Source organism: Mirounga angustirostris, unplaced genomic scaffold, assembly GCF_029215605.1.
Source record: "Mirounga angustirostris isolate CCGP_5_RB_7025 unplaced genomic scaffold, mMirAng1.0.hap1 SCAF_9, whole genome shotgun sequence".
NCBI lineage: Eukaryota > Metazoa > Chordata > Mammalia > Carnivora > Phocidae > Mirounga > Mirounga angustirostris.
The window spans coordinates 40730645-40743646 of NW_026991717.1; the positions used below are offsets into that span (position 1 = coordinate 40730645).

Sequence of the window (13002 nt, forward strand, 5' to 3'; positions counted from 1 at the left end):
AAAGGAACTGTAAAGTGTTTGCAACAGGGGCACCTGCGTGGCTCAGTCAGTTAAGCATCTGACTCTGGATTTTGGCTCACGTCATGATTTCAGGTTTCCTGCTTAAGATTTTCTCTTTCCCTCTCCCTCCCCGCCTCCTCTCTCTCTCTCCTCCAATAAGTAAGTAAGTAAGCTTTTGCAACAAAGGACATAATACCATTAAAGAAATAGAGAAAATCAGGATTCTGGGAAGGAGAATTTAGAAACTTTTACTCAGGCCTTTTGACTAACCTCTCCAGAGCACTGTCTCAGAGCCATTGAAATCCTCATTCTTGTCTGTTTGAAATTAAATTGCAGATACCATATTTTTTACCCTTAAATTCTTCACTATGATATGAACTCACTATTCTTTCTTTCTTTTCTTCCCAGAGTGTGAGCGGCGGGGAGGGGCAGAGGGAGAGAAAATTTTTTTTTTTTAAGATTTTATTTACTTGACAGAGAGAGAGATAGCAAGAGAGGGAACACAAGCAGGGGGAGTGGGAGAGGGAGAGGCAAGCTTCCTGTGGAGCAGGGAGCCCGATGCAGGGCTCAATCCCAGGACCCTGGGACCATGACCTGAGCCGAAGGCAGACGCTTAACAACTGAGCCACCCAGGCACCCCAACGGAGAGAGATTCTTAAGCAGGCCCCACACCCCAAGTGGAGCCCCATGCAGGGCTCAATCTCATGACTGAGATCATGACCTGAGCTGAAATCAAGAGTTGGACACTTAACTGAGCCACCCAGGCACCCTGTGAACTGCCTGTTTTTTGTTCTGTTAGAAATTCTAGAGACCCAGCCTATTTTCAGCCATCACCTACTTTCTTCTTTATAGTGTTCTCTCCCCTACTTTCCAGGTCTGGCTGTACAGTGGGTTACTATTTTCCTTTGTGCTCCCAAAGCAAGCACATGTTCCTATTCTCTTTTAAGGATTTCATTGCTAATTATTAATTCTCATCTCAGTAGGACTTTTTGGTTGGAACTACACATTTATCACAGTTTGAGATTATACTCTCTAATGAAGTCCTGGACTTCAGGTTTTACTGATTAAGGACAGATTTATAAGCATGAAAACTACAAGAATAGGTCATATAGTTAACATTTTGAAAGACATTTTATATACTCCCAGTATTTTCCTTAAGATCTGCAGCCCTGTTGAAACAAATGCTTATTTGAAGTCATAGTTCAAAATTGAAGAGTTTGGTAGAGATGGCTTAGGATTAAATCATTTTCAAAGTAAGGATTACCATTTGACCTCTTTGGTAATAGAATATGCCAAGAATTCTGAGTAACACCGGAATCCAGAAGTATAGTCTTATGTGTGCATGGTGGGCCTAAGTAGACAGAGGTACAGATAAATAGCTTTCCCTTATAGATTGAATTCCCTCTGAATTTAGTTAGCAGCTGCTTTAATATGAAGACTATGAGAGCTTTTTATATTGATTTTTTTCAACATTCAGTTCCTGGTACAAAATTAGGGATTCAGTAGTATTTGTTGAGTTAATGAATTCGATTGGTGGCCTATAGAATGTAAGTATTTTGTATGTAACTGCAGTTTTCCATGTAATTCATTACTTTTTATCTCTTTAGGAAAAGCTGTTACTAGAACCAATGTTTGAAGTTCCTAATTCTGATATTGTATGTGTGGAGGTTGACAAAGAAGTAGTAGAAGGGAAAAAGGAACCAGGATATATCCGGTAAAGTATATTGTCAAGGTTGAACAAATCTAAAACTTAAGATCAGCTCTTTATTGCTATGGTTTATTGGTCTGTTAAAAATTGCATAAGCATCCTTATATTCATAAGAGTGCGGTAATCTCATGAATTTTCTGTAGAAAAAATACTCTAATTTTGATTTATAAAATAATAGTATTTTGTGAGTCTTTGAAAATTGATCTTCTAAATCAGCCTTCCCCTAAGGAAGAAGTATCAAAAGAGACATAGAAGTCATCCAAATGAAGAGATTTAAATGAACTTTGCTGCTAATTCTGTCATTTATGAATGACTTGTTTCATATCTTTCACAAAATTTTCTCTCGGTTGTATCATGTCAGTTGACAGATTGACACATCTTTCACTGCTTCATTTATTTATCCCAGGGGTCAGCAGAGTTTCTTGTGAGGGTCTAGATGAATATTTGAGGGCCTCGCAGTCTGTATTGCAGCTCCTCACCACTGCCCTCAGAGCACAATAGCAGCCGTAGATAATCGTAAATGACTGAGCATGCCAGTGTTCCATTAAATCGTTATTTAAAAAAACAGGTGATGGGCTTTATTTGACCTGCAGGCTATAGTTTACTGACCCCTGATCTTTTCAAGGAATATTTATTATACAGCACTTGACATTAGTGTTACATACCAGAAATTAAATTTCTGTTTTAACTAAGTCACAAGGTATGTTATGTTTTATGTTTGCTTATCTTCTGAGATAACTTAGGAGGTAGTTGATTGGTTATTCAGAGACTTAATCTTTTATTGGCTAATGGCAATATATGAAAAAATTGTAGTGTTCTGATCATAATTTTGGCTAACTTGAGTCAAGTCAGATTTGGTCAGAAGCTGTTGACTTCTTTACTACAGGTATATGCTAAATGTCAAGCATTTGAGTTTAAATAATAGATTCTACCTTTTTGGCGGAAAAAATGATTTTTTAAGACTTCGCAGTTGAAGCCTTGTCAATTTATTTCAGTAATAAATTTGTTAAGGAAAATATTGGGAAAATTACTCAAAATTTCTTAAATTTTCTCAAAATTTCTCAAAAACTCTTAGTTATGCGATCTCAGTGTTTCTTGTATTTCACCACTAAGCAATGTGAGTATTAAAGTGCTCTTAATATTTTCATTTTTAGTGTGTTTTTTCTAGCTAGATGGATTAATTTATCATTTTGAGTCTAGAAATCATGTTTACCCCTAATTTTTATTTAAAAAAAAACCAAAACCTAATGGCTTTTTATGATAGGGCTCCAACGAAAGAATCCTCTGAAGAAGAGTATGACTCTGGAGTTGAAGAAGAAGGATGGCCTCGCCAGGCAGATGCAGCAAACAGCTAAACTGTCAGACTTCTGTCCTGTATATAAAACTTTTCCTTCTTTTGTTTATGATCGTAACTGTTTCTGCAGTCTGACATTAAAAGCATTGGATCTATCTTGGATATCATACATGGTCAAAAGCCTTTAGGATGTAAAAATCAGATCATGTATATTACGTAACATCACATTGATTTATACAGAGGACATTATGTGGACTTTAATGATACAGTGTTCAGAGATAAAATGTACATTATTTTGGTTCAGTTTTTTAAAAATATGCTTTAACAAAATTCTTAGGAGTTCCTTTAAGCAATGCAAGTGTTGCAATAACTGGATTTTACAATAATGTTACTCTACAAATGGGAAAATAAATTCTTTAAAATTAAAATCGGGATACCATTTTTTAGTTTAACCTTTTTCTACCCATATCTGTTACCTGAAAATATTGGAATTTTATTCATCTTAAAAATTGGAATATGTGGGTCTCCAAGTAGTTAAAAATTTCATGGAAAAAGTACCCTGAAGAACCATATTTTGCTGATTTATTTAGCTGTGTTCCTAGTCTTATCTGCTAATGCATGATATCAACTTCCCAATTGATACTATAGAAAAGGCCATTCCCTTGCTGATTTGTCTGATTTATTTTCCATCCTTGATCCATTTTAGTACGATGAGCACGGCAGATGGAATTGACGTCTGCCTTAAATCTTCAGGAAAAGATCATCTAATTCTAAAAGTAGCATGCAGCATCATAGTAATGGCCATGTGCTAAACTACCCTGCACTTACCTAAAGTGCTGAGCTAGTTTTATTTTGGTTTTTTTGGTGCTGGATATCTGTCTTAATTCCTTGGTGTTGTAGAACATTGAAGAAAATCTATGCTTTGCTCTCAGCAGAAATGAATGTGTTCACACTAAAATTTAAGTTACTAACCTCCATTATAAAACAAAACTAAACAGTAGGGGAAATTTGGAGGGGCTTAACAATGAAAGTTATTTCATTTGATTTTATAAATATTAAAGTATTTGGGTGCCTTTTAAGCTTAATGATGATACAAGTTTCTGTACTGTGTGTTCAGTTCAACCTCATTTGAAATTGTTTAAATCGAAGTACATTTAAATACTTGTTTCTGTTATTTGGTTTATAGACTCTTGAGTTTTCCTTTTACCCCCTTTTTCTTAGGAAAAGAACTTTAAGCTATTAGCAAATTCTAAATCCTATTGATGAAAAATTGGGCTTTCTATGATATAATAAGAGATGTGAGATATCTATTTATGGCTGGGTAGGACCAGAAATGCACTTCTGCAGAGTGATTAAGCCTGGTTGCTATAAAATGGAACAGAAGCAGGTATCCTTTTTAGTCTCTATTAATGGTTACAGTTCTTTTCAGGAAGTCTTTCATATTATAACTCTTCATTATCTTTCTCTTATAGCGTCATTGTTTTCCTTTTTGTAGAGTGAAAATTGGAGTAGCTACTAAATATATTAAGGGTAATCCTCCAGAAATGGACTGGGAGACATTTTAGTCACAACAACTTACATTTGGTTTTGGAAGTTGTTAACAAAGCATAATTGATGTTTTTAAATCAAACAGAGTATAACTACAATTTGTATCTTGAAACTTATGTTTTGGCATTTGAATAAAACAAAAGTACTAAATGAAAGCCAGTGTGGTGGTATATCCATATGCAGTGCCATTTTTAAAAGGATACAGTTATCATGAGCTGCTTTGTTCTACTGATTGGTTAATCCTTGGCACTTTCATATATCTCTAATAAATGCTACTAGTTGTATATTCCACAGACAAAGTTCTGTTATTAAAGTTTATGTTAAACATTTATTGAGAACCTGCACTTAAATGTCCTGCATGGGCCCCACACTAGATTAGACCAAGTTTTTCAAGAAGATTACTAGTCTGCTAGGGGAAGCAAACACAAACATCTTTGCATCTTAATAATGGAAATGAAGTAGGTACCAGGTGTGGGGACACAAAAGGTGGTGGCCCAGATGGATCTGGGAAGATGAAGGAGAAATTTGCCAGAAAGAAATAATGTAAATTAAACCAAAATCTTGACAAATGTGGAACAACTAGGGAGCTTTATTTAGGAGTTGAGAAATCCTAAGCTTATTTTTCACATGTCTTTTCCAGGTATACCATAAGTTCCACTAGGGTGAAACCCGTATATTCTGTTAACTATAATCAGCACCAACCATAATGTCTCCCTATTGGGTGCTCCATCCATTTTAAAACAATAGAATATCTTGTATGCCATTAAGTTGTAATTTTATGCAGAAAATAGCGGGGCATTATTAAAAGGGTATTAACCAGGAGAGTTGCACATCATTAGATGTGTATTTTGGATTGTTGGGAAGGGAAGGCTCTGAGGAAAATGGAGGGAAACAGGACAAGAGGCCTCCTTGCGGACAGTCCTCCAGCACTTGCCCCTCTCTGACCTCATCATTTTCCTCCTATTTTTCAGATCAGTTCTCACCATGCACACAAAACTCCTTTGAATTCACATCCACTCCATAGTAAACTAAAAGTTGGTTTTCCTGTTTCCAGTTCCCTTTCAGACTTTGATTCTGGGTGAGATGAGAACCTATTGGAAGGTTTTGCACAGAGAAATGACATAATCGGACTTAAGTTTTAAAAGACCACTCAGTTGCAGTATTAGTAAACAGACTATGGAGGAGCAAGGATTGAATCAGACACACTCAGGCCTTTTTATTTATCATTATTATTTTTTTAAAGATAATGGATTGGTCTGAGGTGATGGCAGTGGAAGAGCAGATGGGTAGGTGTTTTTGCATATCTGAAAAGAAGTGGTATGTCCTTCAGTGGGGAAACTCAGTATTACAAAGGTGTCTATTAACCCTATATTAACTTAGGAATATTGCAATAAAATACCAAAAGGTTATTTTTTTTTAAAGATTTTATTTATTTATTTGACAGAGAGAGACACAGCGAGAGAGGGAACACAGCAGGGGGAGAGGAAGAGGGAGAAGCAGGCTTCCCGCGGAGCAGGGAGCCCGATGCGGGGGCTCGATCCAAGGATCCTGGGATCATGACCTGAGCCAACTGAGCCACCCAGGCGCCCCACCAAAAAGTTTTTAAATTGAAAGTAGGCAAATGGATTCTAAAGTACATATGGAAAAATAAACAAGAATGATAAGCAGAATGATAATGTGCTCATATAGTGCTTACTCTGTGTCACTATGTTCATTTAATGCAACAACCCTGTGAGGTAGGTGCTATTATCAACCCTTCTTAGATAAACTGAAGCTGAGAGTGCTTAAGTAGCTTTCCCAAGGTCACACAACTAGTAAACAACAGCCAGGATTTAACCCCAAGTAGACTGGTTCCGTAACCTCTCCACTTAACCACATAGAAAGAACAATGAGGAGGGGGGCGCACCTGGGTGGCCCAGTCGGTTAAGCGTCTGCCTTCAGCTCAGGTCATGATCTCAGGGTCCTGTTATCGAGCCCTGCATGGGGCTCCCTACTCAGTGAGCTTCTCCCTCTCCCTCTCTGCCCTCCCCCATGCTCGCTCGCTCTCTCCCTCCTCTCAAATAAAATCTTTTTTTTTTTAAAGATTTTATTTATTTATTTGACAGAGAGAGACACAGCGAGAGAGGGAACACAAGCAGGGGGGGTGGGAGAGGGAGAAGCAGGCTCCCCACAGAGCAGGGAGCCCGATGCGGGACTCGATCCCAGGACCCTGGGATCATGACCTGAGCTGAAGGCAGTCGCTTAACCAACTGAGCCACCCAGGCGCCCTCAAATAAAATCTTAAAAAAAAAAAAAAAAGAGGGGGCTGCCACTTCTATTTAAAGATTTTATTTTTTTTGAGACAGAGAGAATGAGAGACAGAGAGCATGAGAGGGAGGAGGGTCAGAGGGAGAAGCAGACTCCCTGCCGAGCAGGGAGCCCGATGCGGGACTCCATCCCGGGACTCCAGGATCATGACCTGAGCCGAAGGCAGTCGCTTAACCAACTGAGCCACCCAGGCTTTCTGCCACTTCTATTTAAAAGAAACTATTAAAAATATAAATATTATAAAACTTTAAAAACTTAAGTGTGTACCAGTGCATGAATGAATAGACCAATGGAAAAGGAAAACCAGAAATATATGAGAATTTAGTATTGAAAACGAATGAAGCCAAATAATAGGAGTTTAGTAATGGAAAAGGTGATACTTCAAATTAGAAAAAGAATAATTTTAAATAAATGGTATTTGATGTAGGAAAGATGTTAGGGTTCGAAGCCAATGGTCAAGAAAGAACTCTTGAGACATCTTTGGTGCAAAAAGGTCATTTTATAACAGCATGGGGACAGGACCCATGGGCAGAAAGAGCTGCACTGAGGTCACGAGGCGTGGCCCATTATGTGCTTTAAAGTTGGGAGGGTAAGGGATAGGGGAAGTCTCTAAGGAATTTGAAGCAAGGTTTTCAGGACCTTGAGGGGGCTAGCTATTGTTGGGAAAAATCATTTATTACTGTCTAATAAAGCCTTAGTCATGAGACCCTTCAGATGCATATCAGTAAGTCATATGCTTGGAGGATGATTGCCAACATGTATCTTGGGGAGTAGAGATAAAGGAAATTTCCAAAGGTATTTTTATATGTTAAAGCAGACTTACAGGATCCTGGGGGATCAGGCTAAAATTGCCTTTTGTCCTTAGCGAAGTATTAACATGGAGGCAGGTGAGTTCCTAGAGGAATGTCACTCTGCCTGTTTTAAGGACTTGTCAGTGGGCTTAGGTAGTAAGGAAATTTAATTTTTCTTTTGCCTGTTTTCCCACGTCAGTATTGACAACTGAGTATCTAGAAATGATACGTTATCTTACATAATAAATTTAAGATAAAAATTGGAGCCTTTAGTTTTAAAATGATATAAATGAATGTTATTAAAAATTTCTGAGAAATTGGGATAAGGGGTCATGCATTGATCGGTTCTATGGTATATGATGCAGTTTTGGAATGCTGGTGAGGTCTGGAGCCAACGGCCAAGAGAATTCTTGAGACATCTTTGATGCAGAAAGGTGATTTTATTAAAGCACGGCGATAGGACCCATGGGCAGAAAGAGTTGCTGCACTGGGGTTGTGGGGAATGGCTAATTAAATACTTGGGAGTTGGGGGAGGTGAGGAAAGAGAAGTGTCCAAAAGGACTTTGATATGCTAAAGAAGACTCTCAGTATACTGGAGGCCTGGCTATTGTAAAGCTAAGGTGGTTTTTCCCTCTAGCAAACATTAGCATTAAGATAGTTGGAAGTTTCCTCGATAGATGTTGGCAAGGATGCGGAGAAACTTGGTGGGAATGCAAGCTGGTGCAGCCACTCTGGAAAACAGTATGGAGGTTTCTCAAAAAGTTGAAAATAGAGCTACCCTACAACCCAGCAATTGCACTACTGGGTATTTACCCCAAAGATAAAAATGTAGTGATCCGAAGGGGCATGTGCACCCCAGTGTTTATAGCAGCAATGTCCATAACAGCCAAACTATGGAAAGAGTCTATCTAGACAGATGTCCATCGACAGATGAATGGATAAAGATGATAAACACACACACACACACACACACACACAATGGAATATTATGCAGCCATCAAAAATGAAATCTTGCCATTTGCAACGACATGGATGGAACTAGAGGGTATTATGCTAAGCAAAATAATTAAAAAAACAATTATCATATGATCTCACTGTTATGTGGAATTTGAGAAAAAGCCAGAGGATCATAGGGGAAGAGAGGAAAAAATGAAATAACAAAACCAGAGAGGGAGACAAACCATAAGAGACTCTTAGAAAACAAATTGAGGGTTGCTGGAGTGGAGGGGGGTGGAAGGGATGGGGTGGCTGGGTGATGGATACCGGGGAGGGTATGTGGTATAGTGAGCACTGTAAATTGTGTAAGGCTGATGAATCATAGACCTGTACCCCTAAAACAAATAATACATTATCTGTTAATAAAAAAATAAAAAGATAGTTGGCAGTTTCCTGGAGGAATATTATATACTCTGCCTGCCTCAAGTATTTGTCAGTGGGCTTCAGGTTATAAGGAAATTTAATTTTATTTACATTCCCTTCTACCTTTGTTTTCTACATCACTATGGAGGGGAGGGTGATGTTAGGGCTCCAGGAAATTGAGTCTATGGGTTTCCAAAAGTTAGGCTAATAATAAGAATGCTTTTTCCTTGTAACTCACTAAGACACTGGTAAACTGATAAGAGAACCATGTGTTGCAGGACTGTGGTCTCTATTAGTTAGCCATTTGTTTTTCCCTTCCATTAGTTTTAGGGCAGCCAGGAGTGCCTGAGGAATGTCACACAAATCCCACCTGGGAGTGGGGGGGTTGTGTTTGTGGGGTGTCAGTTGTGCTTTGTCCTCAGCTTGCCTTCTGATCCTCATCAGTATAGATATGGACTCTTACCCAAGGGGTCCTCTATTATTGCTTTGAGAAGTAAAGATTTAATGTGATGCTGCAGCAATTGGACATCCAAAGTGGGGAGGGTGGGGGAGAACCTCAACCTAAGTTTCACACCTTATACAAAAATTAACTCAAAATGGATCACAGAGTTAAATGTAAACCTACAAAACTTTTAGAAAAAGCACAGGAGAAAATTTTCAGGATGTAGAGCTAAGAGTTCTTGATCTGACTCCAAAAGCATGATCCATAAAAGGAAACACTGCTAAGTTGGACTTCATTAAAATTAAGAACTTATGTTCTATTTAAAAGCAAAAACGGGTGCCTGGGTGGCTCAGTCGTTAAGCGTCTACCTTCGGCTCAGGTCATGGTCCCAGGGTCCTGGGCTCGAGCCCCGCATCGGGCTCCCTGCTCTGCAGGAAGCCTGCTTCTCCCTCTCCCACTCCCCCTGCTTGTGTTCCCTCTCTCTGTCAAATAAAATCTTAAAAAAAAAAAAAAAAAAAACAAACTAAACATGGTGAAGGATAATTGGAAGGCAGGGATGAGGACCCCCCCCCCCCCCGCCAAAAGGAAACCACCCTTAAAAAGGAGCCCTCCACCTTTTCCTATATGATAGGTGACAAAAACCTGATTGGATGACAGGCACAGGGAAGGTTAATCAGATTAAAACCGCCTGTCAACAAAGCCCACAAAATCCCCCTAGACTTAGAAACTCCAGTGGCAACCCTCTTAGGTCCCCTTCCTCCTTGGGAGTTTTGTGCTATTACTTTGCTATCTCTCAATAAACCTTGCTTTGCTGCCCACCACTGTCTGGTCTACCTCTTCATTCTTTGAAGCTGTGATGAAGGAACAGAAGGCAAGCTGAGGAAAAAGCCGAAGCTGGCACCCTACAACCCGCGCCCCCCCTCCTTGGGATATATGTGACATTCCTCAGGTACTCCTGGCTGCCCTAAAGGAAAAACAAATGGTTAACTGATAGAGATCACAGTCCTGCGGGACAGGAGTCTCCCTCAGTTTACAAATGTCCTAGTGATTTACAAGAAAGAAGCTTTCTTATCAATAGCCTAACTTCCAGAGACTCATAACTCCGTTTCCTGAAGCCCTAACATCACCCTCCCCTCCATAAAATCAAGGGAGGCTGAGGTAGAAGGAAATGTAAATAAAATTCAATTTCTTTTGAACCTGAAGCCCATTGACAAGGACATGTGATAGGAGGAATGTAACATTCCTCCAGGAAACATAATCAGGCCTCCAGTATCCTGAGTCTTTAGCATATGACAGTCCTTCTGGACACCCCCTTTGTCCTCACCTCCCCAACTCCTGAGTATATAATCAGCCACTCCTCAAGACCACAGGGCAGCAGCTCTTTCTGCCCACAGGTCCTGTCTCCATGCTTTAATAAACCACCATTTTGCACGAAAGACGCCTCAAGAATTCTTTCTTGGTCATCGGCTCCGTACTCCACCCCACTGAACCTCACCTATATTCCAAAACTGCATCAGCAGCGTGACCAAGAACCACAAGGCACCAACAGAGAAAAAATCCTGCAACAATATGACCCTGCAGTTGCACTCCTGGGCATTTATCCCAAAGAAATGGAGATTTATGTTCACATAAAAACCTGTATACAAATGTTTAGAGCACCTTTATTCATGATAACCCCAAAGTGTAAACAACCCAAATATCCTTCAATATGTGAATGGTTTTAAAATGTGGTTTCATTTTATTCACACCTTCTTTGCATACTTCTATTGCAATAAAAAGGAACACTATTGATGCAACCTGAATGAATCTTCAGAGAATTAATGCTGAGTAAAAATAGAATCCCAAAAGGTTATGTACTGTATGTTTCCACTTATATAACATTTTTTTAAAATGTTTTATTTATTTATTCATGAGAGTCAGAGAGAGAGAGGCAGAGGCAGAGGGAGAAGCAGGCTCCCCGCCCAGCAGGGAGCCCGATGCGGGACTCGATCCCAGGACGCTGGGATGATGACCTGAGCCGAAGGCAGACACTCAACCATCTGAGCCACTCAGGTGCCCCCATTTTTTTTTTTTTTTTTAAGATTTTACTTTTTATCTGACACAGAGACAGAGATGGAGAGAGAGCATAAGCAGGGGAAGCGGCAGGCAGCCAGAGGGAGAGGGAGAAGTAGGCTTCCCGCTGAGCAAGCAGCCCGATGCGATGCGGGGCTCGGGGCTCGATCCCAGGACGCTGGGATCAAGACCTGAGCGGAAGGCAGCCGCTTAACCGACTGAGCCGCCCAGGCGCCCCTATATAACATTCTTGAAAGGACTAAGTTATATAAAGGAGTACAGGTTAGTTGTTGCCAGAGGTTAAGGAAGGGAAGTGGGTGTGGCTATAAAGGGATCCTGGAAGCAATGATAGGGAAATGCTGTTTCTTGACTATATCAATGTCAGTGTCTCAGTTGTAATACTGTACTACACTTTTGCAAGATATTTCCATTGGGAGAAACTGGGTGAAAAGTACACAAGATCTCCCTGTATTATTTCTTACAACTGCACATGAATCTACAATTATCTCAAAATAGTTTAATTTTAAATACCTGATCTTGTGGCATGGCCTTTCCTTCCTCTCCAGCTTAAAACCCTCCAGTGATTTCCCATTGTTTTTAAGATAGGAGATCCTGGAATGCTATGATCTGTCCTCCCAGGCTCCCTCCAGGCTTTCTGGGTTCCATCAGACATGGAGAACAAAGGCAAAAGGAACGGTAGATCAAATTAATTTCCTTACAATTTGCAGCCCATTGACAAATACCTGAGACAGGAGAGTAGGACATTCCTCCAGGAACTCCCAATTATCTTAAAGTTAATGCTTTGCTAGAGGCAAAAAGCAACCTTAGCTTGACCATAGCCGGACCTCCAGGATCCTGTAAGTCTTCTTTAACATAGGAAAATCCTTTTGGAAATTTCCTTTTTTTCTACCCCCACCCAACTTAAAGTATATAACCAATCCCAGTGCAGCTCTTTCTGCCCATGGGTTCTGTCCCTGTGCTTTAATGAAACCACCTTTTATGCACCCAGAACCTCTCAAGAATTCTTTCTTGACTGTTAGCTTCAGGACCCCAGCAACACATCATTTCCATACTGGTACTCTTTCAGTTCCCAGACTAGACCTACTATCTACTAGAGTTTTTGCAAATGCTGTTCCTATCTGAACTGTGCTTCTCGCTCTTCTATTTATCTCCTACTTACCAGAAGGCTGAAATTCTTAGGACAGTCTCTCCTAATTTGACTAAGTCTTTATCTCCCATAAGCTATTCTTGCCCAGTGTTTTCCTCTTTGGTAGTACTTCCATTCGCCGCTGCACTTCTCCATTTGTTTGCACGATTACTTGATTAATGTGTTTCTTTACTAGAGAGGTAGTTTCACGAGGGAAACTGTATCTGTTAGTTACAACGTTTGCAATACATCTGGCTCCGCACCTAGAATGCTCAGTAAGAGCAGTATTTAGAAATTGAAGAACTGAATAAACGCCCACAAGTGCCGGGGGCTCTCGGACCCGCGCGTCGTATT

General features: G+C 39.9%; 1 protein-coding gene across 2 annotated transcripts in view; it reads left to right on the plus strand.

The window, feature by feature from the left end:
* The window catches only part of CLPX (caseinolytic mitochondrial matrix peptidase chaperone subunit X), a 44523-nt gene extending 39818 nt beyond the window's left edge, over positions 1 to 4705 (plus strand). For both annotated transcript variants that reach the window (XM_045899856.2, XM_064570299.1), the window contains 2 exons: positions 1608 to 1714; positions 2973 to 4705. In XM_045899856.2, the coding sequence (XP_045755812.1) occupies positions 1608 to 1714; positions 2973 to 3063 (198 nt within the window). In that variant the 3' untranslated portion in view covers positions 3064 to 4705. The remainder of the gene's footprint in view (positions 1 to 1607; positions 1715 to 2972) is intronic.
* The last annotated feature ends 8297 nt before the right edge of the window (positions 4706 to 13002 follow it).